This window comes from Haliaeetus albicilla, chromosome 1 (genome assembly GCF_947461875.1).
Source record: "Haliaeetus albicilla chromosome 1, bHalAlb1.1, whole genome shotgun sequence".
Classification (NCBI taxonomy): Eukaryota; Metazoa; Chordata; class Aves; order Accipitriformes; family Accipitridae; genus Haliaeetus; species Haliaeetus albicilla.
In genome coordinates, this window is record NC_091483.1 from 2561980 (window position 1) to 2589137 (window position 27158).

The 27158-nt window shown below is 39.2% G+C and overlaps 1 protein-coding gene across 1 annotated transcript in view; it reads right to left on the reverse strand.

The window, feature by feature from the left end:
* Window positions 1-27158, reverse strand: part of AFG2A (AFG2 AAA ATPase homolog A) — a 203698-nt gene that overhangs the window by 176475 nt on the left and 65 nt on the right. The window contains 10 exon segments of the mRNA XM_069796051.1: window positions 14997-15252; window positions 16570-16693; window positions 17550-17606; window positions 18249-18378; window positions 20492-21127; window positions 22277-22335; window positions 25552-25709; window positions 26316-26440; window positions 26952-27105; window positions 27108-27158. Coding sequence (XP_069652152.1) covers window positions 14997-15252; window positions 16570-16693; window positions 17550-17606; window positions 18249-18378; window positions 20492-21127; window positions 22277-22335; window positions 25552-25709; window positions 26316-26440; window positions 26952-27105; window positions 27108-27158 — 1750 coding nt within the window.

The window sequence follows — 27158 nt, forward strand, 5'->3', positions numbered from 1 at the left end:
CGCAACCTTGTCCATTCCTCTATTATTAGGACTGTGTTTTCCAAGCCGCTCTTAAACTGATGAGATTTCTTTTACTTTCATTGGAACCCTATTTTGCTACCTCGTGAGATGCCAGATACCTATATTTTTCTTGACACGCCACAAATGTTCCCTGCAACACTCAATGGCTCTTCATTCCCCTCAGTGATGACACCTTTCAAATGCAGGGATAGCTTTTACCTTCTCCTCTGTTTGGCCGAATCACTCACATACAATACCTATAAATCTCGATAGTAATTCCTAGCTTCCCTCTATAATTTGATCCTTCAAAAGCCACACAAGTCCCACCTACTCACACATCAATATATCAATACTCCTCAAGCAGGACCAAGCGATACCATCTGCAGCTCCCAGGCATTCCCAAGAGAGAGCAACTATGGTGCCTGTTGTGTAAGATGCCCAGAAGCATCACAGTTTTCCCACTGTATAATTATGCCTTTTAAGGTCTAATACAATTTGGAGTTCTATTGCTTCTATTTCCAACCCTGTTCTGTGAACTGAAACTGTTAAATATGCCATTTTGTGTATTTTTACATGATGAGTGTAATCTTGTATACAGGTATACACACATCCACACACATGCAGATATGTATCATCTGTTGTCACGTGTTACAAAAAAAAAAAAAATGAGGCAGTTAGTAGAACACCAGTTTGCCTTGCATGACCATAAAAAGACAAACTTTTGTTAAATCTTTTTTATATTTAACCAAACAAAACATCAATCAGTGCTACATGAAAGGACAATAAAAGGGATAAGCTGTTTCTGAAAATAGACACAGTTTTAACTTTCAGCGGATTGTTGTCTTTTTTCTACAGAGGCACTGGTAGATGCAGACATGCAAAGTTTCTGACAATGACAGGAATTCTGCATTTCCTACAATATATATACAACGTGTGAAGAGATATAATATCTCCCCTGTGAAGCAGTACAGCTGGTGTCCCTCCATAAACTGCCAATTATGGCAGAGTCTGAGCACCTGCATTCAATACCCAGGCTCTTAATACAATAATGGAAAAAAAAAAAAAGTTTGTAATTCAGGTTTCCCCTTGCACAGAACATCCAGAACTAATAAGATATATAAATAAAAACATTCCATGAGGCCAAGGAGAAAAATGAAAATCTGGTCACCAGAGGACAAGTATAAAATATAACTGACTCATTTTAACAAACCAGACAATTTTCATGTTATTCCTCCCCCCCTTTCTTCCTTCCTCTGAAACAGTTCATTTTAACAAACAAAAAACTTAAGCAAGACAAATAGGTCCACCCGCCCCAGATTTAAAAATTACATCCAAGCAAATAAAAAACTCATATTCTTATGAGTTTACATCTTATTCTAGTGTCATTGCAGCTAACACTTTGGGTGTGGGAGCAGGTATTGGGGTTGAGTCTTACGTTTTCTTTTTGGTGAAGCCAATTCACATGGCACTCTTGCTTTAAAAAAATGAAAGAATAAAAAATATAGCATTAAATTAAGTCATAGAGAAAGCAAGTAACTGATAAAGATCTCTGCTCCTCATTTCTATACATATCTGCTCCACCAGGTACCATTTTAGCCCACTGCCATTTGATGCATTTTAATCGTGTCATGGTTATCTTTTTTCCATGACATGAGGATTTCCTAAAACCAAACAAGTTTTATTTTAAAAATTGAGAGAGAACAGCACATAAAAACACTAAGGAGAATACTGCTCTTAAGGTTTGTTACTGCCAGTGCTACTAGGAGTATGAGTGAAATTTCAGTCCTCAGCAGTGGGTTTGAAATGCAACAGCCTTGATCCAGAACAGGAATAAAGAGGTCACAGCTTTCCAAACAAAGCCTGAATTCATTTCGGCATGTGCACGCACACGCCACTGCACAGGTCAGCATTTAATTGAAACAATGTTTTACATTAAAACAATAATAAAAAACAGATTGAAAAAGAAAGCATGATTCTTCCTGTTTCCTCCTGTTATCATAATCATTCTTTCCTGCACTTCAGATTGACCTCTAACCAGAGGGGGGGAACAAAGTCTTATTAACAGGAGAAGGATACAGCCAGTGGCTTGCTGGAGGCAGAAAAACACATCCTTGTCTCGAGACACTGAAAGATGTATTTAATGTAGGGAAATGCAGGGTAGGGTGCAAAACATGCTGCTAGAAGCAATGCAGAGGCAAAGGAGGTGAAACACTACAGCAAACCCAAGTTTATCACTACAGAAGTTATAACTCAGATAAACTGAAGATTCAGACATAGCACCTCAGAAAACATCGAGCATCTCAGCTTAGCTGTTAAGTATCTTTCACATGGGAATGTTTTGGTTTGAGTATATGTGATTGCTGTAAACGGACTCTGTGCACAGCATTTGTTTCAGCTTTGCTTGCTCCTTTTTAGATGCTACTTCATTCTTAAGGACTAATGAGTATCAATAGCCTTTTGGCAATGACTGACAAGGCTCAGAAGTGGGTGAATAGGTGTTCACTGTTTTATTCCAATATGAATCCCTGCCGTATGGTCAGTGGGACTGTTTGCACAGGCGTGGGCTACCTATTTCTAGTAAGGGGATACATGACTGGTCCCTAGGACTACCCTATACAGAGCAGAAACTTAAGTCGGAAGGCAGCCTTTGCAACAGTGAACAACACTGATTCTCAGTGGAGTATAAATGGAAAATCCCAGCTTAAAAAAAAAGAAAAGAAAAAAGCACAGTAAGTCATGCATGATTACAAACAATGGAAAATAAACAATTTGTTCCAGTCCAGCAACTGTGTGCTCTACCTCACCAACTCATCCTGTCTGTCTAGAACAGAGGAAACCAAGTGGACAGAGGGGAAAAAAACCAGCAGAACGCCCTGTCCTGGAACAGATGATCCTTCTTTGGTACCAGGCTATGCATGAGGTCGATAGCATTGTTTCCCTGTAAGATTTTCTTGCTCATAGCTTGGCTAAGTGCTGGCACATTAGATCATAATCACAAATGTCTGAGCCTAAAAATAGACTCTATGACACTGCTATATTTGTCAGAGTCTGTGTATAATTATACACTACTGTAAATAATAGAAAGCATCCACATAAAACGATGAACATATATACTTCAGATTTCAAAAACAGAATATACACAACACTTGAGGAAATTAACTGAACAAAACGGAATTGTTAATCATGCATCTTTCACTGCCCATCAGCTATTTCTTCCACAAATCCATCTTGTCTGGACTTACTCTACCAGAATCCCAATACAAGAATTTGTAAGTAGCTTCAAAGAAATTGTAATGTTCTTGAAGATTGTTTATAAAAGGAAATGTTTCTTCTTTCGCTGCTAATCTGGCACTTCCCTCCCAAATTATTATGGCCAAATCCAGAAGACGCATACCATTTCTCCCTGTAATAGCTGTCAGATCCAACATGATACTCTCCTGCATGGCTGGAAGTAGAATGCTCAACAGCACATAGAAAGATTTCAGCTTCCTAATGGCACTGGATGGGGCATCTTCCTCTAACTTCTAAATCTTTACATACTATACTTCAAAATTTAACAGTTTTATGCATAGAAAAAGCATTTCATATAACTTAAAAACTTTAGAAACCTGACTTCACAGGCAATGGATACAGAAGTTATTCCAGTGTTTAATATTTCTGAGATAAAGAGCTCTTCTGCTTTATATTTGGCAATTTTTAATCAGCATGGCCTTCTGCACTCATTCATGACTACCCCCAAAATCATACCGGGAAGTCTTTTATAGAACTTCAAGTATCATATACTACAAATCACATGTATTCTTGAACATATCATAGCATCATAAACAAAAGGGAATTTATAGCACTTCATTATATCAAGATATTGGATGGTCAAATCCAAGAAAAAAAAATAGTGAACGTGTAGGTATGTTCTTTGCAGTTACACATAAATGTACAGTAACACAGACAAAGCCTGTTTGCCTAGCAGATGGAAGCCTCGCCATCACCTGGTAAGGATCACCGTTCCACTGAGAACATCCCACAGACACATCCTCACCTGTTCAGTTGATCTTTCATCCTGTGCAGACCCAGCAAACCAGCTCTCCAACCCATCACGGTGAGACAGCACTAGGTAGAAACAAGAGCAGCTGCCACAAGCACTGAGGGACAGCAGGGATGTGTCGAGGCAAAGGCTCTTTTTCCCTTTACTCCCCAGATAATGGAACAGTACCAGGCAAGCACCTGATGTCTGTGGACTACTAGCAAGCTTTCCTCTGACCTGGAGGCAGGAACCACCATTCCCAATAGCTGAAAAATTCAGATGTGTTCTTCTGTTTGCATCCTAAGAAAATTCTACAATTTGGAGGGGGTTTTGGTGTGTTTTGTTTTGGTTTTTTTGTTTTGTTTCATTGATTTTGTTTTGTCTTTTTTTTTTCCCTCCAATGTACATAAGTATGGAATCAAACACAACAAAATATTTACCAAGGAATTAAAAAAAAAAAAAAAAAATCCATGCACCAGACTCCTATAAATATATTTTTAAACTTATTATTTATTTAATCTGTACATAAAATGCATGCCTATTTAGAAAACATTTCAGGAAGCAAAAACCCTTACTTTTGGTCTTGAAACGATCTTCTGCAATCTGTCTTTAGCTGCCAGTGCTATACGGGAAAAATCTCTGAAGAACTTTCATATACTGTTTGCAGAGGAAAGATAATGCCCTTAAATCCCTTGTAACCATAACATTGCAAATTCACTCGGCTAACCTGAGCACTAATCTACTGTAGGGATTATGTACAGGATTTATAGTCCTTCGTGAAGAGCTCCAGCATTTGCTGGAACATGTCTATGGAGCTGACTAAAAGTTGCTGAGAGGTGCGACAGGGGAGGGAAAGGAAGGAAGAACTTTATTTTCAAAAATTCTTTCTTACAGGAAACAGTTTATTCGCAGATCAGGTACACACACATCATTTATCCTAAGACAATGACAACAGAGGGAAATAAGGAATACCAGACTGCTTGTTTCTAGCCTTCTCTCATACATAAATATACCTTAGCTAAGGTTAGTCATACGTGTGTCAGAAGAAAAATAAGGACTGCCATGCTACCAGAATAGGAAGGGCAGAAAGACAAGAAGCAACAGTTAGTGCCTAAATGCCGGTCTAACTGTGATTAGGAATGTTGTCAAATCAGAATATAGCTAAAATTTAAAGTCAGGAGACCTGTGAAAACTTTGCCTGAAAATATTTAAGCTCTGCCCCCCCAATAGAAGCTATTCATTCTACATACAAATGCCTACTGCTAACTGATTTTACTCCTGCATAACTAACATAGACATATAAATGAAGCTACATTTCACCAGAGGATCTTTTATGATCTTTTATCAATTAAACAAAAGAACTAAGACTGCTTTCAGATCCTCAGTCTGCTATTATATATTCCAGGAAAACGTTTTACCTGGAGCCTGAGAGGGAGTCAGAAAACATTGAACTTTTCTCCTATATTACCATTTCTACACAAATAGCTTGCCTGAAGTATAGCTGATGCTAGCTTACTCAGAAAAAAAGCACAGCTATGGAAAACATCATTGTTTACTCAGATACTGAGAAAGCTTGCAACTTTGCAACCTGAGGATGAATATCTATTCTAAACGGGTTAGATCGGATCTTTCTAAAGCCAGCAGAGCAAGATGGAGTGAGATGAACCGTAACACAATCAGTACCTCCCCATGCACTATGAGGGGAACGTAACTCCTACAGATTTTTAGTATGGGAAGAATTGCACCTCAAATGTATTTGAAACAGAGTCTGTTACCGTTGCTGTTGAAGTTACATTTGAAACCAGACTCAGCACAAAAGCTGAAAGGAAAAAAAATGCATACCAATTGCTTCACAGAGATGACACTGTACTTGAGTTCTAGACGTTCCCATATTATGGTCACTCAAAGAACATAATAGCAAAGCAACTGATTAAACAAAATTTGAAGAGAACTAAGGAGAGAAGCGTTAGCCAAAATTCAAAAGATACCTTATCTAAAAACACAACTGCGTCAAATGAAATTCTGCCTAAAACAAGACAAAGTGGCATAAATGAGTACCAGACACATCATGAAAAAGCAAAACAGAGAACAAAATGAAAAATGATTGCCTTTCCAAAATTAAAAAAGTTACTAAAGGCTTCTTCAGATGTAATACACCTTTCAAACAAATAATTTCCCCAAGAGTATGCTTCTGTCTTGGAGAAAAAATAGTTTTAGTCCAAATACGTAATTCCAATTCATAACTGGAGCCTGCTCCAGAACCAGGAAATAAAATAACTTTCTGTATCACAAGGAACCAAGTCTGAATCACCAGAGATAATTTAATGCCACGTTACTGGAGGGCTGCAGTGAACATGAATTCTGTTAGTAAGAGAAAAAAAACACTGCAGTGCTTGTGTGCTGGTCAGCAATAACAGTGAGCATGGTTATGCTAATTCAGCCAGCAGGAGGTGGAAAGTTAGAAAAGACATGATGAGAGAGGAAGAAGGAAGCGTGTAAGTCTGCAGAATACCTTCCAGTTAGGAAAGTGCCAGTTAAGATGAATGACTCCACGTACAGCATGTTTCATTACCAAGTAAAAGTCCACAGATTTGCCAAGTCCTTCTCAGAGATTAAAGGTCAGGAAGTTGTCTTCAGTTCTTAGATATGCAAACACTTTAAAGTTAACACAGGGGAGCAAGCAGCTCAGATCATTGTGGAAAAAATACAAACCTATAGGATAATTTAAAAGATCGTGGACTGAAGTGTGTCTTCAAAAATCAGTTTAGTGTCGGTTAAATCATTTTCATTCATTCAAAGGTGCTAGACTGCTGAGAATTTCTGCTGTTGCTACAGGAATAACATCGCTTGGCACACAGCTCTTATCCAGCTACACATCCCGGGAGCTGAAGCCCCTGAGGAACGCAAAACCAGATAAGTAGAATAGCGCCTAGCACACCACTCCTGTCAATGTGACTTCGAGCTGGGTTACCAACACTGCACTGATTCCCAGGTCTAGAAAATAAACTGTCTGTTCACACCACAGCTCAGCCAATGACCCAGCCTAAGACAGCCTAATGTCTGCCCTAAATTTATCATGTTCTTAAGCAAAATGATATAGTGTTCAATTTTCACGATCTGCAAGCTGAGGAATGACGTTCTGACTGCCATTTCCCAGCCCACTGCTCTGCACAGGTAGGGCTGCACCCACACAGGCTACTCTGGCGTCCTGCACCCCTTCACCCTTCAAACCGAACAACTTGTTTTGGGGCTGACCCTCCAATCCATTCAAATGCAGAAGTTTCTATATGTATTGCCACACATTAATAATATAGTTTCTTCTGTACCACTGAATCTGCAAAAGCAAGAACACAGTGTATCTACCATGAAGGTTAATTTAAAGTATTACTAACAGTTATTGATCAACTCTTCTGAAAATATTCTTTATTTCCTGCTTATATAAATATCGGCAGACAGAATGGGATGTGCTTTAAACAGGTTATAAAGTACTCAACACACACCTGGGTATATGAAGTCAGCAGGCCCATCATCCAATTAACTGCAAGCCAGTTTCAGATAAAAACACACTTAAAATTAGTTATGATGAAAACCGAAAGTTCACATGCCCTGACTGCAGTAAGTGCAACATTCTCCATACAAAAACAAAAATCAAGTACCATTACAAAACAAACAAACATTAAAAAAAGCGAAAGATTTTATGTAAGAGAAAATAACTACAAAAAGGAACATAACGTGCACCAGCATCTCTTCAGAGAGGCAAACAGAGCAAGACTTTTTCTCTCTGGATACAAAGACAGTTGCACTAAGGAAACATCTGTGCACTCAGCATATGCAAAGACATGGGGGAAAAAAGGAGATTTAGAAATTTTCCAGTCACATCAGAATGACGCTGAACCAAAGTAAAAGGGTGAGAATCTAACCCTATGCAGCTGAAATAATCTTTGTGGAATCTTGGGAAAGTAGACATTTAAAATAGTTCAACTAAGACAGCCATTTTAAAACCAATTCTGACTTTGTCTTTGCCCTGAGATGTTGGGGGGAAGAAATCGTAAGAAAGAGGGCAAGGGATACCACGGACAAGAATAAGGTCAACACACCCCACCCAGTCTCAAGCATGCTCCTTCAAGCCGCTCAGCAGCATCCAGATGTAGCCACTTCTGCACAAAAACCATCATTCTGAGTTAGTGCTCTAAGAAACAATCAAAAAACATATGTTGCAGTCTGATTCCAAAAAAGCCACATTGCTTTGTTATGTGTGCGTGCAAGCAAGGACACATTTGTTCATAACCTGTTAAGATGGAAGACTAGGTCAATTGCTTTGGTTTAAAAACAGCTTCTGCATTAAGGACCCAGCTTTAAAATTACAGAACACAACACTAACTTAAAACTCATGAATGCTGAAGATGGGGATTGGATTTTCTTGGTCTTCTTACACCATAAATTAACATGATGGAACACAGTGTCAGAAAACTCAATTGTTCCAGTCCAAAAATTAATTTGTAGCTTTACTTCTGTATTGTGTCTGGACTTTTCAGTGCATTTCAAAATCCAGTGTTCTGCCATTTCTGAAAAAATCTCTCAATTTCATAAGAACACATTTTTTGGTATTGACCATCTGACTATACATGTTATTAATACTCCCAAAACCCCCCGCATTTTCTACATGACCTTTTTCTGAAAAGGCAAGCAGCCTTTCCCACCTCATTCTGAATGTCTCATGGGAACCAGTATTCAGTTAGAGAATGCAATAGCAGATCATTTGCAACAGCATAGCTTCAATCTTTTTCTGTGCTAAAATAAATAAATAAATAAATAACAACACAGACATGGTATTTTCAGTCACTTTCCGCAAGGGAATAAGATAACTCTAGCATGTCAAGCAGTGCTTTCCCTTTAAAATCTGTAACTGCAATCAGTTAATTTGAAAACAAACCAAAAAACACCCTGCAAAACAAACAATCCTATTGCCTTGGCCATCAATTGCCTTTGTCAAAATCTACACTTCCAACAGTGTCTCAGCCCACATTCATACATTTAGGATTATAATCCAAGAAAAATATTTACATTTGTTGTACACCCCCAGCAGAACTCAGGTCCAAATCTTGTTGGGAAAGGTTCAGATTGAACCTTTATGGCTTAAAGAAAGGATAGATATTCTTGATGCCCTAACACTAGGCTGTTTCATCAAGACTGTGACTGAGCTGAAACGAAGAGCTCAGATTTGAGATACAAGGCTGAGAAGCCACATATTGAACGCAGCGTTTGTCTAATTGAAAGACCAGTCAGTGGCTGGTCCTCAGGGTGCACAGAGACTCACTGTTAATCACATTAGCCCAAATGGCTCACGTTTCCTGCAGGTGGCCAGGCTACCAAAACTGCAGAAGCTGGGGGGGGGGGGGAACCCACATTGATCTAACAAAGAGACATTCCTGGGTTTCAGGGGAATTTACTTCCCTGTCAATTACAGGGAAAAACAAAAAAACTAGGAGCCAGCCCTTCAATTGCCTGATTATTTTTTTTTCCCCTTTTTAATGCAAGCGGATTGCAGAAATTCTTTTGGGGGTCATAAAAGATACAGCAGGAAGTTTCTCAGCTCCAAAAAAAGCCAAGTCCAGTATCCCTCTAAATAACTTACACTGTTACAGATCTAGTATCTACATATAGTCAATATACAGATCTACCGATTGCACAGGATAAAGACTCTCCATCCTAGCTATATTATTCATCAGAACGCAAGGGTAATAAAAGGGCCAAATGAACACCATAGACAGTAAGATCTCCAAACAACAGGACTCTTAAAATTATGAACATAAGACAAGAGACCATATCATATGTCTATGCAAGTAGCTTCACAGATTCATCAGAGTAATGCTGATTCATACTGGTCAAAGATGTAGCTCAATTTCTCATTTCTGTAACATTTTTTGTAACAGCCAGCTGAAGCCAGTGAACCCTTATAATCCTAAAGGCTAAGCAAAGTGAAAGATACCTTTAACTGTATTACAATCAGGCAATTGAAGAAAAAAACCTTTGATGCAAAACAAAGCGATTAGTGCTTCTTTCACAGAAGTCTCAAAGTTTCAGTGGTTGTAATGCAGCATCCTCACTGGAACCAAATAGATGTTATTGCAAGAGACACCACTATTTAAACAAAGACATTTGTTCTTCCTCTCCTCATGATGCTATCTTATCACAGTCCAAGTGTTTTATATCAGCACACTAAAATTATGTGTAATGAACAAGGATGTTCAAGATAAAGAGTTTAAGAGTTACAAAGCAAATACTTCCTTTCTCTGTAAACAATGACTGAACCCACTTCTTGAAGAAATCAAGCTATATTTATATTCACCCTCTTGAAATGCTACAGGCAGCCATAGAAGGATAAGTTTATAATAAATTGCTATATTTGGAAACCTTTGTTGCTAAGCATCTTCTAACATTCAGTACAGTTTATACCATTCATGTCCCTGCTACATAATTAACATTTCATATGTTTTTTTCAAAAAACAAAACAAAAAAAAAGTGCAGTGCTTATCTTTGTTGTTAAATTAAAACCACTATAATTTTTTTACGGAATTAATAAAAGACTGTGTGGCCAATTAATTAAAGCAGAAGCAACAAGATCTCAGGGGCGTACAAACACTGACATTATGTACAAGGATATGGCAGAGTCTATCTTCTAGACACTGCCTCTGTTTGAGATGAAACAATTCAGAAGGCAGCTGTTCACACTACAAGGTAGTCTACTAAATAACTTAGGACACACTAGGCCTCTCCCAGTCTTAAGAATACGACTTTCTCAGCTGCACAGATAACTAAGCCCTTTTCTTGTCAAGAATTCTGTCCATGTAAATCCCTCAGAGGGTACTCAAGTCCTCAAGAGTCTACCATGAGGAGCTCATTGCAAGCTGATGTCCACAGGATGTGGTCCAGTACCCATAACGGTATTTGCAGGTTTTCTGTGCTATGCTGTTAACCTATACGAAAGCATGCAGGTAATTGTGGAACTCACAAGCATATTGCTAGGCAGCAGATAATCACAGCAAATCCCAATTTCTCCAATGTAGTCACTACAGACAATGTAACCTTGAACAGAGATGAGGTACACTAATTCTGAAAGCATTGCGTCTAAGCTAGTGATACATGCCACATTAGAAATATCAGTTTTACATTTAATTTTACTGGAATGACCATAGTTATTTGTAAAACAGACAAATAATACTTGCTCAACATATGAGGGTGGATACCAGTACTCTGCGCAACAATTAAGGCTGAGATAGATACACATACAGAGCTGATGCCTGTCACCCTGTTATCAACTCTTGCAACAATACTAAGCTTCACAACACTAACATTTTTCCTATATAGTCACAAAACTCTGATTTCATTTTGTGAGAAGCTAGAACTGTGTCTTTAGTAGAGGAAAATAAGGTATTGAAGAAAAATCCAGTAATATTTTCAAAATTCAGCAGATCAAATAAAAACATTCTTAACTGATTATTATATCCATCTATATATAACTATTTCACAGGTGTTTGGTCATAATACCCTGTTTGTAAAAGTCCAGAGCACACTGCACAGATTCTCCAGGTTTCTTGTCCACCTTTCCTCTCCTTGCCCATTCCAGCACACACAACACCACAATTCTGTACATACTATATACACATAGGCCTAGAAACATTCAGCACAAGCTGAACGTTAAAAGCTCCTAAAACTTCTTAGTGACTTCCATGAAAATGCACAGAGTTGCTGAACAGAACAGAAAACTTGACTGTCTGACCCCAGAAGTACCAGTAAGCAATTCTTGCACCGGAGAACAAACAACTTCTGCCAAAAAAACAGTTGGAATATATTTACAATAGCTATTTACTTTTCATTAACACATGCTCTTCCGAATTACATAGAAGACAAACATCAAAGCTTTTATAATGAAAATCTTAGGAAACCTAACTACAGATACAAAAGCGAAAGGCTTGCCTGTCATAGCCCTACAATTACTACATTTACCATGTTACATTAATTACTACACCCTTGGTTTATATAAGCTGTATATACACAATATTATAAATCTGTTAAAAAAACAGAGTTGAAGTGTAAAGATAAGGAAGCATGAGTCCTTTGGAAATGATCTAAACTTTGTATTAAGAATATAAACATATTTAGCTTGTAAACTTTCAGGTTTTCCAGCCTCAAATGAAGTACCTAAAGATATAAATAGGGTAACCAGGACTCAATAGTCTCCCAAAGACCACTACTGCAACACGATTAGCAAGCAACAATAATCTTGTACCAAAAATTGAACATGTATTTCTGAGTTCAGAATTCCTGCTCCTAAATTAGTTTCCATGTTTCACCTGTACTTACACACAGATGGTGTGTAAGTGGCTCAAATAACCCTAAGATTTGTGAAAGAACTCTTAACTCAGCTATTGTCTGAATATTAAGCATTTTGGTTACTTAGAAATGTGCACCGGCAGTCTTAACTGTATGTTTATATCATGTTTTATGTTGTAACACATACGAAATATTATGTTCAATTCTGAGCCCCACATTACCAAAAGGTTATTGACAAACTGGAGGGAGTTCAGAGAAAATCAACATAATTTCTCAGAAGGCAGGAAGGACTTATTTATGAGGAAAGATTAAACAAGCTAAATATTTACAGTTTGGCTCAGTAATGAATGAGGAGGTAGGGGACATGAGAACAGCCTAGAGATATCTGAAGGGTGTAAACACTGAGGAGGGAGAGTGAACGTGTTATACAAGGATGTAAATAGAAATAATGGGATAAAACTAAACAAGGAAAACTTAGGCTGAATATCAGAGAGCATTCCTGGACAGCAAGCTATCTTGGCCCACAGCGCAGTTTCTTAAGTGAAGCAATAGAAGCCCATTGCTTGGAACAACAAACAAGACTAGACAAAACACTGGAAAATTTGCCATATGGAATAACCTTGCTCCGCTGAGGAGAAACATTACCTCATAAAAGCTAGTCTTTTCTAAGTTTAACTCCAGTGAAAGCAGTAATATTTTACAAGTCGTTGAAAATGTAATATAAAAAAAAATAGATATCAAGAGCTTAATCAGAAAAAAAAGAATCCAACTAAGAACGTTCCTTAACCATGAGCAACTTAAATTCAGTTTATGTAATACTTTGACCAAATCATGCTTCCGCAACTCTTTGAAAAGGCAAAACACATGTGGGCTGCAAAGAGTTAACGGCGCTGGACTGTATTCTCCCCAGCAGAGGTCACTCCAAGTTAACAAATAACAGGGAAATTTAACAGCATGGATTCAGACTTCAGGAAAGACGATGAATAGAAAGGGGACATCCTCCTTCCCTCAGTCCTAGCACTGGTTTGGATGCGAAGCTCCCAGAAAACAGCGTGTCCTGCAATCAGTCACAGGTAGATGCCAGAAGTTTTGGATCTACATAGCACATAATGTTCAATTTGCACAACATTCAAAATTTGTTTTCTAAGAGGCCCTCATGAAGTGGGTAAATATCACCTATTTACAGCTGGATTATGAAACATTCAGAATCAATGTGCACATGCACAAGTAAAGCCTAGGCTAGGTCATGTTTGGAATTGAAACCACAACACTTTCCACTGAGAAGTGTAGATTACATTAGTTAAGTATTTACTATGTGAGGACTGTGACACAGGCAGACTGACAAGCTTCCATAAACACAGAGGAAGGAAAATAAAATGGGAGTTTATCTTTTGTTGTTGTTGTTTGTATATACTTGTTTTAAAAAGAATGTTTGCTAACTTAAAACAGAGCTTAAAACACAACCAAAGCCAACAGGGGAGCGCTACAAAAAGAATAGTCTGTGTCCGTACATGTTTTTTTCTTTTTGACCCATACAAAAGTCTACAAATTCATATTTGAGAACTATCCCTTAAAAATTCTGGGAACTGGCAAGTAAAAACCTTACTGTTCCGGGTGCCATCACCCCTAATAAAACTTCTGTCATCTTCATAGTTGATTCTGATGCAAGAATTAACCATGCACTGTGCCACTGCCAGAGGAAGCTGTCCCAGTGCCAAAGGAAATAAAAGTAACCAGCACATACAGCAAATATATTTGCGAACTACAAGGGAGCAAATATGCGTAAGCAGAGCTGAAGAGTCATGTTTTGACTAGGCTGTTTTAAAAGGCTGCTCATGGGTCCCTTTAAGGTCCAACACTTAAAGTGCGTACAGGCATTCGAGCAAAATGTAAGAACTGATAGAGCATACTTTTAATATTTCATCCAATGAAAACAGAAGTGAACTCATGTTTAAGTATTCCCTGGAACATACTGAACCCTGGCTGCATGATGCATGGATAATTCTCCAGGACTATGCCTGTACTGGAGGCCAAGGGACGCTTTCCAGCCCCCAGCTCAGGGCATGCTCTCCAGCTCTCCCAGCTCCACTGCACAAGCCGTCCCAGGTGCGTACAGTCCCCTAGCCCCTGCCACAAGCTCCTCATCTGCCAGCAAATGAAATACAGGCACAAAATACGGAAGGGAGCCACAGTAAACACCACAGTCTCAACACCCGGGGAACAAGGGCCTGCAGGACAAGCTGTCTAGCCTAAGTGACTTGGGATTTTTGTATGGAAGGGGTAGGCTCTAGAGTAGAAAAACTCTTAAGGGATGTATCAGTTAACTCACTAAACCATTGGTTTACTGACAGACAGCTAGCTATCCAATATGCTAGAAATGGCACAGGGGATTCCCTAGTGTTATTAACCTTAATATTCAATTTTAAAATCTATTAATACTCAAAAGAGTTTTTCTGACCTGCCCAGGAGCAGACTGCTGTTCCTCATATTCCATGCTTGTCTATGTTTTCTTTGACACAAAAATTAATTAAATGTCACTGTTTTAAAAGCTATTAGTACAGACAGTGGATTTTTATTTTTTTAAACAAAATAGAGACTAACAATAAAGTAAAGATCCTAAATAAGATGCACAAAGTCTTACCTGCTTCCTTGCACAAGGCTGCTAAGTCCGCACCCACATAACCATGTGCACTATCAGCCAGTTGTGCCAACTCCGTGGCTGTGAGCGAATGGGGAACTTTCTTGAGAAGCTTTTGGAGTATGTCCAGACGATCCTGGGCATTAGGAATCCCAATTTCTACCTCTTTATCAAAACGCCCAGGTCTGCGCAGTGCTGCATCCAGTGCATGAGGACGATTAGTGGCCCCAAGTACCAAGAGCTGCCCTTCGCTGCCTTCCTGAAGGCATCAAACAATGCAAAATATTAATTTTAAAATACAATTAAATGTCACACAGCTTATAAACATACTTCTTGCTTACTCTTCCCAGCTATTACAGACACTAAAATCCTGTTGCTAGCTCTAAAGGAACAAAGCAAACTTTTCAGAATATATACCCCACGAGTGATCGCATCCAACCTATCCCTAATCACAATTTAGCAATGCTATAGGCTGCACGCACATACAAATAACACAAGAGAAACTTTACTCCAAGACGCCCTCATCCCAGTGTCTCCCACTTTAATCCCAAGAACTTGCTTTCCCGTATCAGGAAAGTAAGCACCAAGGAAAGAAAAAGAAGCGTTTAAGCTAAAAGGCAGCATTGGCACAAGAACAAATAGGTATCAGCAGACCTTGAATAAACAAAGTTGGGAAACACATCATTTAAGGTATCAAAACCAGCAGAGACAGGAGGTTATAAAGCTTCCTGTAGGTTCAGTAGGAGAAGCAAGGTCAAAAATCCTAACCAATTTCCTCAAGCTCTGCTTTTTCACATTTAGAGTGAGGCAAAATCAGCTAGGAGGTCTCTTGCAGTGCCATTCTTTTTTTGTGAATGAAGCACTTTCTCCAGAAAGAATATCCATCAGCCTTTGCCATCAGAAAATATGTTCTGCCCATGAACAACTCCAGACTGGGCAACTGAAATTATTATGCAGGAAAATAATAAGAAACTTGCAGATTACATAAACAGAGATACTAATTTTCATGCTGTGGACAGATTTCTTTCATCTTTCCTGCTAATAAGCATAAAATAATAGATGAGAGATTGGCAAACTTCATGGGCTTAGTCCATAATGTACTCAAGTCAATTAAATTTACTGTTTCTTCAGTAGGCTTTTGTTTATGTCCTAAATATTACTATGGCAATCTTGAAATAGCTGTTGTTGCCTTTAATAATGCAGCCTACATATCACCAGAAGTATTTTGATGACTTTGATTTCAGAGCGATTCAAAATACCTGGCTTGTTCAATGATGGGCTATCACTAAAATTTCAGTTTTATCTCCAAAATTACAAGAGTGGGAGAAAGCAAAGGGAAGACAGTGAATGGAAGAAAACTTGCTTTTCTTTAATCTCACAGTTATCAGGAGACATTCCCCTCCTATGTCTTCTGCTTATCATCCAATAAAGCATTAGATTACTATATGAAGTCTCACCTAAGCCTATTTTCTTTTCTCCCAAATGACACATCTAAAATTGGCTGCATTATAGAAGCTAAACTTCTTTTTTCAGCTAGTCCCCATACACATTAATTGTCTCAATACAGTCTACTTACTGAGCCAATGCCATCCATTAACGTCAGCAATGAAGCAACAACTCTCCTTTCAACTTCATTCTGAGCCCCTTCTCTCTTTGGACAGAGTGCATCCAACTCATCAATAAATATAATGGAGGGGCGACTGGGGGGAAAAAAAAAGTTAAGGTGTTCAGGAAGATTTAAAACACCAAGGCAGAGAACTGCAAAGCTGTTTATGGAAAACATCCAGTTCCTACAAAAATTAACAAGTGTCCCATTCCCTTAAGCAACTGAAAGCTTGATCCTTGAATATGATGTTACTCAAACAGATAACTAAAATGACTATATATATTAGACAATTAATACCTTTAAGATGACCTACCAATCTACTTTTCTATAACTCTCTACCAGAGATTCACCACTGAATATACCGATTTCATGAGTAATAAGAGAGCATTTTATTTGCTACTTCTATAAACACAGTATGCAATAGTCTTTTGTTAATATATTATGAACACCAATCATCTGGAAGTTTAAAGTCTGCCTTAACCAAGTCTAATAAATTTGGGCAGAATGCCACCCTAATCCAGAGGCATGCTATATCCAGTACCAACACTAGCTCATTTAGAGCTGGCTTCCATGTCTCAGCACAGTACTACATTGGTCTCCAAAGATAAAACCAGACAGAAAAACTTGGATCCAGGTGAAACTCTGGCTCATGCTTCCATCTGTTGAAATAAGGTACAATGCTCTAACGATAAGATCGAGCGAATTGGCACCATCTGTAACAGTCCCTTAAAAAGGGTAGTGTCCAAAAGCACTTAATAGGCATACTAGAATTTCACTGCTTTCCTTCTAGCTAAGCACTATATAAACAAATTTATTTCCTTTTAAACAACCACTGCAGGAAAAAATTACAATTCAAAGATTCTTGCAAATGTTTTTCTTTTAAGAACATTGACGCTGGAACCAATACCGCAAATAAGTGAACACGAATAAAATTATCCAAAAGAACGTACCGCAGAGAAGCTTCAGCAAATATCTGACGTAATTTTGATTCAGACTCCCCATAAAACCTACAATAATTAAAATATTTTAATAAAATACATTTTTTGGTCTTTTCCAGGCAACTTGGAAAATTACTGCTCGTGTGTTCCAAAAAGCCATAGCGCACCCTTTTAAAGTCCTGAAGTGTATGCAAATCTACAATAATCTTTATTTCCACAAGGATGAGAAATTACGGTAAAATGAAGCACAGAAAAAGATATAACCATCTTGTAACTAGAAGAAAGATTAAAGGGAAAAGCTTCTCTCTTCTGTGTTAGAAACAATTTTATCTGTACTTTTAAAGAACAAAAAAAAATTAGTTCCCTGGAGACATTAGTCTGCGCAGTGTCATCTTAATTTCATATATGCTTTAAGAAGTCACTCTTCTCGTTGCAGAACTAACACACAATCGCACATGCAGTTTTAGTCCCCTCTTTAATTTAGTCCATGCCTTACAGAAATTTCTTGGCCAAATCCAGTAAACCTCTTTTATTACAAGAAGAAACATAAGCCCTACTTGAGAGAACCCTTTCCCATTTGTTTTTGACTTTCTTGGGCAGATAGCCCATAGCCAATTCTACATCTACATTTACCCACAATGGAGAGATGCCAGGGCAGATTTTGGGCTAATACGGTTATAGAATTAATGAAAATAAATTGCGTGGACTTACTTGCTTATTATTTCAGGACCATTAATAACGGTAACATGAGCGCCAACCTCATTTGCAATGGCTTTGGCAATCATAGTCTTCCCGGTACCTGGAGGGCCATATAACAGCACTCCTCTAGGAGGAGGGATTCCTTTAAACAAGCACATGCACACAAACAGAGAAGAAAGTTATTTGTGGTAAATGCCGGACTGAACAACCTGCACTTGCACATTTCACTGTCCCAGTTATTACCGATTATAACTTGACCTCAGCATTAACTTCTTTAACAGACATATCATTTTGATAAAATTGTAGGCTTTCAGTGGGAAGAGCACACTTATATGGGACATACATCTACATTTTTTAAAGTCCAAATGATTCTGTTTAAAAAGCAACTATTTAATCGTTATATTTTTCAGGAGTTCAACATTATAATTCTCCCTATGCGTTGTGGTGTTTGTTTGGGCTGAGTACCTAATACTTACATCAAAAGGATGAATTTGCCTCTTTAATGGCAAATGTTAAGAGCCAAAACAGACAGAAACATTCAGGCACAGAACATAAGGGACACTAGAAGAACAATGTACCACTGTGTACAGCTAAAACTGGACAGAAACTACAGGTAACCGCATGAAGTAATATTATGATCCCAGGTAAAGAGCCAAAAAAAAAGCTTCAGACCAGCCAAGCCAAACTAAATGGGCACAAAGCTGAAAAGAGAAGGTTAAAATTTAGAAAGCAAAAAGAAGAGACAAACGTTTGACAAAGGACTGATCCAGGCACAAAACACATTGCTGAAATACGACCAAAGAAGAAACATCAGTTGGGTACTGCAATACCAGACAAGGAATGATGCTTGAAGGGCAGGTCACATCCCAGAGGTGACAAAGAACAATACAGCTGGCGTGGACAGAAAGGCTGAATCTTAGGAACTAATATACTCAAAAAGAAAAAAAATTAGCTGCTAACTGACAGAGGATAGGAGTGTCTTTATGGACAGGTTACTTCACAACAGTCCATTAAAGCATGTGCTGCTCCCTCGTGTGGCGTTTCTGGTACTGGCAAGAAATAGAACTGCTGAACCAAAGGTCTCACCTCAGCTGACAGCCTCCCTCCCCCTAAGGCAAGGACTCTCCGCATTTGGATGGTTACTAACGGTTTGTAACTAGTGAAGAAACATCATCATCTTTCATGTAATTAGTAGATAATCTGATCAAGCACTTTTGGGACTAAGTATGAAGAACACTGATGCTGAAGCAAACTTTATGCTAGCACAAAACCATGCGGTGATGCTGAGGCTGGAGGTCAGCGAATTGAGCTGGACCACACGCGGATGAAGACACCTCACACCATCCCACTGACACCTGCTGATCACGCACAAGCAACGCACATCGAAAGAGCTACCTGTGTCTTATGGAAGCTGCCCCAGTGATCACTGAAATCACCTCCTCTCTAAAGCGTGTGCATGGGAAGACGTAAGGCAGAGAAATAAAAAGCCTCAAAGACATGATATTAAAGAAATATTTATAGGCAAGAGCCCTGTCTCACAGTGATGCACACCTAGACAAGTACAATGAGCAGACACGCCTGCTTATGTACATATCGATTTGTGATAAATACACAGTACAGTTTTATCTTTGTCACAAAAATCCTCTAAGTTCATATATATGTTAGATATAACTATATATGGCAACAGTAATCGTGTTAGTTTCTCCACCCTGTAATTCCATACTAAACACACCGAGCAGTCTGAGTAAACAGCCTCAAGCACTTCCTTAAAGTTTTGCAGAAACTCTACAACACACAGGGATAAAAGCAGCAGAAGAATTAATCTGCGTTTTTCTCAACTTAAAAAAATACATTTAGTTGACTCTACCAAAACAAATTAAAGTCTTACGACGACATACACATCTGCACCTCTCAAATACCCAAGTATAGAAGCCTTTCCTATTTGCTATAAATTCTGCTTATGCATACCTGAATTTTCTTAGACACACATATTTCTTTCCTACTCAATTATTTTTCACACAAGCCAATCATAACATTCTCATAATATCCATACAGTATAATTATAAAACAGTTTGACATTGTTTGGACACACAAGTATACCAGATCGGTGTTACATAAAATTCAGTGCATATTCCTGGAATAACTTGGGTTTTAAAAAAACAACCAAAACAAACCACAAACAAAATACCAAACGAGCCATGTTCAAGAAAAAAAACTAGTACCAAATGAAGAAAGCAAATTCGTAGGCATCATACCGTAACTCTTGAACAGTTCAGCTTGCTTCAAGGGCAGTTCAACTGTTTCTCTAATAGTTTTGAGCTGGCTGCTTAAACCTCCAATCATATCATAGGTGACTCGGGATTCACAATCAACATCTTCTGCTACATTGGTCCTCGTTTCAATAAAATTGATTCTAGTTCTTGAAGAAATGAAATAAAAACTGTCTGTACAGCTTATTGCTCCAGTTTTGCCAGTTAGTGGGAGTCCCTCACCGCCTCCTTTCCCAGCCAACTCCAAATCATCGGTGAGGTCTGTACCATCTCCCTTGCTGTAGGTTTTATCTCCTTGACCAGAGTCTTGACCACTGGCTGCCACAGCAGAACTGGGTGTAACTGGTGAACCTGGATCCATCGGTTTGCTTGGTGTGCTCATGGATGCAACCTCTGGACTACCGTCAATGTCCATCTTGCCGAGCTGTAAAGACAAATCTAACATGCTTGTCTCCAAATCAGATCTTTCAAGGTCTGGCTCATGCATGTCACCAGAAATGGCACTGTCCTGTACAGTCAGCTCTGCACCATCAGTTCCTTTCACTTTCATCACCACAATGTTACAAGGTTTGCCATAGAAAGTGAAAGCCAAGAAGTTTCCTGGTAAAACTATTTTCCCATCTATGAGAAGGTTAAAAAAAGAAAAAAAAGACAAAGAAGAAGAAATTTCAATCTACTTTGGCAGCAAGAACATTCAGACATTCTTGTATTAGAATCATTCTTTATCAGGAAGCCTAAAGAGTGCTATAAATTAACATAACAAAAGGTAGTTTGGCAATTTCAAGATAATTTCAGGTAATTTAAATGATCCTTTTGTACACAAGCAGATTGAACTGGATAAACATTTGTCAGTATCATATGTAATCTCTCATACTAAACCCATCATTAATTTGAGCATTTTAAATTTCGTACACCATACAAAGGGAGATTATGGCATTAGTATTGTAAGAAGTAAAAATATTGTATTTGCTGTGTGCCCTACAGGTTCACAGTATTTCATGTTTAGCCCACCTTCTTTGAGAGCCTCGGCCTAAAAAAGGTAAGGTTTTAGCCTTTGATTATGAAACGTGATCTGAATGCACCATACAGGCACAAAAACCACACAGGCAAAAATGTAAACAAGATTTACTATTTCCAGCCAAACTCATGAATTTGGAATGCAGTTCATGTTTCCTGCTTCTTAGCGTAGCAATACTGTTATTAATTCCTAAACCAGAAGATTCCCTTTGAGTAGAACTATTTGTAGTGAGTGCTTTGAGTAGCACTACCGTGAATAACTTACCTTGCTTTTTTGCCTGCCTTACACATATCCACCACCCAATGAAGAGCAATTTTGCTTATTTAGCACCAACATTAAAAAAAAAAAAAGATTCAGAGTATGGGATTTCATGTCAATACTGATCCCTTATCTAGTTGTTAATGCATAGTATTGCACTCTTTTCTTCATAATGCAAGTAAACTCTGAAATGCATCACAATATCAGCCAGAAGGCCAGCAACGATTGCTAAACAACCATAACGTCAACCAGCGATATGTATAATGGACAGAGGGAAGGGAATCACGATTAATGCCAATTAGATATTTACAGCATGGCAAAATTATTTAGTCCAAAGAAGGCAGATCCCTAGAAGTGTGAGCAGAATAACATCCTCTGTTTTGCCATAAGCCCTTGATTAAGAACGTAAGAGGAAACTGTTTGCTTTTCTATCCAAAACTTGATGATCTACTACAAAAATTAAACAGTCAGAAGAGAAGCAACAAAACTTGTACCTAGGTTTCTCAGTAGACAGACAGACATTTCCTCAGCATTAATGGTGGCATCTTTGTCCCTGTGGTAGGAAGAGAAAAAACAAACTGTTCTTCCAAGCAGTAACTAGTTCTAAACCAAAACAGAGTCCACACCACTAAGGCACCAGGATGATGAATACCACCTATTTTACAGTATATGATTTAACCCCACAAACAGAAAAGAGCGATGAGCACTTTTCAGTCTTCAGATCCTATCATCTTAACTCTGAAGGTATTAGACACATTGTAACAAAACAAGAGTATATATTTAATTTTGGGTTATTTTTTTCCCCACAGAAAATGCTGCAATAAACAACATCATAAGTTATATTTATCATTTCTTAAAGACTACAAACACGGAATGCGTGCTTCTCATCTCACCAGGCAGAATGGCCATTGCTACATTTACTGAATTGGAAAAAATTACAGATAAGGTAGGTCTCTTCCAGCCCTGCAAACACACATACACGTCTTCTATTGATTGAACTAGTGCCTTGAGCACTTGCAAAACTGCGCATGTCTTAAGCACTGCACATTCACTATCAAAACAGTACAAGTTTTCCCCACAATGCATTTTCTAGTCTTTTCTTTAATTGAGTTTAACTGACTCAGCGGATAAGCCTTAAGCCACTTCCCTCACCAGCTCCAGACAGACCCATAGCATTTTCTCAAACACTAACTCATCACTGAGATTTAACATACGACTGAACACATATGCTCTTAGCCCAAAGCAAATGAAAGGTAAAAGGTGTCTTATGCAAATGTCTTTCTCTGGTGTTCATATTAAAACGTTTTACATCACATTTACAACTCACTGAGAGAACAAACATTAACAATCCCTGCTCCTCAGATACACTGCAACATACAAGGCTGTGGTGATTCAATCATTTTTCAGTGATGGTTTATACATACAATCTTTTTCCTGTTTCATTTGCCACTTTACCTTTTATTAAAGCCCATTAAGCCCTTTTATTTTAATTCCTTAGGATTTACCCCCCTCTGCCAATCTGTACAAGCCTCACACATTAGCCCTTCTGTTTCCAGAACAAAATAAAGGTTTCACTACATCCACTTTGCAGATGAATGCCCACAACCTTTCTAAGTACTTACACCTGTATGATGAAAAGCGTTACACCAAGGGCTGAACAGCAGCAGCACCAAAGGCATTTAAACCAGATACAGCTGCTGCAAATAAAAGTGTGATCAATGGAGGGAGCTCTAAACCTAGAAATAAAAACCCGTTTCTCAATTCTGATACAGAAAGCAACTTGAAGGAAAGAGGGGTATTATGCTAATTTAGAGGAGAGCTCTCAAAATATCATAGCCGTTCCTGACAAGTAAATACATACTCAATTACGTTGCTGGGGTCCGAGGTGGGGGACTGATTTTTTAACTGGAAGAAAAAGCTAAATTATGCATGCAAGCAACTCCCCAGAGGTATTAATTTGCAGAGAATGAACTACACCTGTACTGTCTAGAAACCTAGGCAGTTCTCAAATGGGATTTCCATTTATTCTTTTAATAACTTATATTCTTACATGATAGGACAGCACTATGGTTTGTAGTAAATTAACAGGCTTAAACCAGACCAATTACTGTTTTCATGTTTTCTCTCCTAGAGTAATTCTAGAAAAACAGTCATTCACATGACTTTTAATCTGATGGTACATACATGGAACAATCCTCAGAGCCTGACTCCTGACCGGCTGAGAGGGAAAACTCTGGCTGTGGAACAGTTTCAAAAAAAAAAATTACAGTAATCGTAAGTATTTCAGAAATTAAATGCAATCCCTCTGACCTCATCCTTAGGTGGATTTCAGTAAAAGTCAAAGCTTTAAAGAAAGAATGCATTGCATATGAACATAGGGAAATATAAATAGATTAGGTCTAATTATTTAATTTAACATGGGGTTGGTTTTTTAATGAAATGAGTGTTTTCAACCACCTCTATAACCAAACAGTATGCTATAATAATAAAACTTCCTATAGGATTAAATTAGCCACAACAAAAAACCATTAAGATACCATTTTTTTCATTTTCTGGTGAGAAGAGAGGCATGGAGGGCAAAGCAAGCTGACACCAGGAAGTCAGCAGACAACGCGCAGCCAAGTTAACCAGTAAAACTATGATTAAAGCTAAACTGATATTACTGACAAAAAGCAAAATTCCCTCACCAACTTTTTTGAGAGTCAGTATGCTGGAAAACAGCATCTCCCCTTTAAAATGGATGACAATGCCATGCTTGAAGGCAGAGGTTTAACAGGGAAGTGAAGTTAATTTATAAAAATTAAAGTGTTGGGACACTTTCAAAAGTAACTGTAAAATAACTCTGTTTAGGAAATAACTATAATCAGATTCTCCATCAACCCAAATGCTGACTCTGTGGAATGTTATGAAAATTACAAATATGGGAAGTAATTCAGCAGATCAGTAAACCACTAATTTCTCAAAGCATTCACAATTTCAAGACAACTCTGACTTGCACCTTTTGTTCCCTTGTTCGGGTCAATTTCAATTAAAAAACAAAACATACCTCTGAGGGTTTCCAATCCTAAAAAAATATTCCAGTAAATAAAAGCGGAGCACAAAACCACACATATACAAGGGTGAAGTTTTGAAGGGAAGTGGTTAAAAAAAAAAAAAAATCACTTCACTGTCCCCAGCTTGTCAGCCAGTAGTTCTCTCAACTGCAACAGGACTTTCCAACAAGAGCTTCTCAGATAGCAGTTTGCAGTATACTTCCTAATGACAACAGCAGCAACACGGGCTCCTTCTAACCTGACATCAACTACACACAGAGATCATCCTCATCCTTTACAAGCGACTTAGAAGTTTAAAGAATCTGCCTTGATCATGCAGTTACACACCTTTGCCTAATGCAAATGCAACACAGGCAGCTTGACCTCTGCTTCAGGTGCTGGACTATCATTACTACTCATTAACATAAAACAAAGAATCTTTAATTAAGACTAACGAGCTTAGTGTCATCATATTCTCCACAACAGCACCACTCCTCAGTTGAGATTTTGTACAACAGCTGAGCTGCTCCACTGCCCACAGAGGAGGTAGCAGCAGTTAGCCACCAGCTACTAAACTTTAGTCTTAATCCTACAAATATCTGCACATGTTTGCCTTTGTGTGGGTACTAATTCCATCAAAGCAAGAGAGAAAAATAGCATCTTCTAGGAGGTAAGAGAATCTGCAGTGCAAAGCAGACACTTCATGGTATATCACTAGGTTATAACAAGCTCCATACCTCAACTTCACATCGACTTCCTCTGCCTGGATAACTGCACCGGTCACAGGCTGCACAGTGACAGCATCACCTGGGTTTACTTTCAGGTTCTTCTGTGTGGTTTCACTCAGCCCAACTTTCCCACCTGAAAAGCCTGTGGTAGGCCAAGCAGTACAGACCTAGGAAGAGTTTCAAAGCAAACAACTGTCAGTTGAGATTTCCCCCCCTTCTATTTTCCAGTCCTTGAGTTAAAGTAAGCCATGTTTTGTTGTGAAAAACATGGGCTGAGGGGGAAGAAGGATTAGGTTAAAACCTGGTGCCACAGAGTACGATACAAGGAGCACTGAGTTCTTACAATACGATCTCAGACACTTTTCAAGAAAGAAGGGGTTACATTTTGCCTACAAAGGAGATTAAAAAATTCCACTGGGTCCCTACACGTTCTGCAGATGACACAAAAGCATACACTGTCCTGACTAGGAAATGCTACACATCAAAGAAGAAAGAAAAGCAAAGGGCTATACTCTTCCTTTGCTATTAAGACACATGTGTGTGCATATATAATACATATATTCACACACATGACTTACAAATTTCTTGAAAAAATCAGCAGCATGGATTTTTTTCTCAGTACTGAGAATAAAGACGTAACTACAGTGTAGAAAACATGGAAAAGCACATTCGCTATCTTTCTCAACGCATGACCCATTTTGGTCCATACTGAATACAACAGAAACACACGGAAAGCACAGAAAAGCGCTTGTAGGAACAGTGAAGAGTCTCACCTCCTGCCGCCCATCAGCAGAGGTAAGCAAGACCGGGCGACCTATGCATATGTTTGCGGACTTCATGCTGCTCAGCGACAGCTGGGCCAGGGCTCTTCGCAACATTTTTGGAACTTTGTCATCACCTAACGTTTTCAGGAGAAAAGAAACACGTCATTTTTTCCCTACCGATCGGACGAAATCGGTATTTCTGGCCCTCCCCAGTCAGTACAACTAACAAAACCCTTCTGATCCCTCGTGAAGCGCAGCGCCCAGCCGTGAGGGAAACGCGGGGACCCTTTTGGGGGGAAACCGTGCTAAAACGGGGCACTGTTTCTGACAGGCCTGAAAACACCCCCGGTTACGTGCTGCTGCTTGCTGACTTTTCCACCCCGTTCTAGCTACCAGCGGGGCCCTTCTGCGGCGGTCACCGCTCTTCGACGCTGCAAGAAAAGGCAAATTTCACGGGGTCTCAGCCGACCTTACCTGAGAGATCCCCCCCCCGCCCTGAGGGGACGGGGCAGCCCCTCGCGCCCGGGCCGGCTGAGGGAGAGCGGGGAGGGCTGTTCTTACAGCAGCTCGTTTTTAAACGAGCCGCCCTCAGCCCGCCGAGCCGCGACAGGCGTGAGCCCGGCCCCGCCGCCCGCACCCCCGTACCTGCTTCCACCGCCTCGGCGACACCCAGCGCCAGCAGCCCGCCCTCCGCGGGGACGGGGAGCGGGGCGGCCCGCGGCGAGCTGCCGCCACCTCCTCCTCCTCCCGGGGCCGACCGCCCCTTACTCTTCCTCCTGGAGGAGGCGGCCATGCTTTCCCCGCCGGCTGCCGCCGAGCGGTTCCGGGAGCAGAGGCCGGCACCGCCCCGGG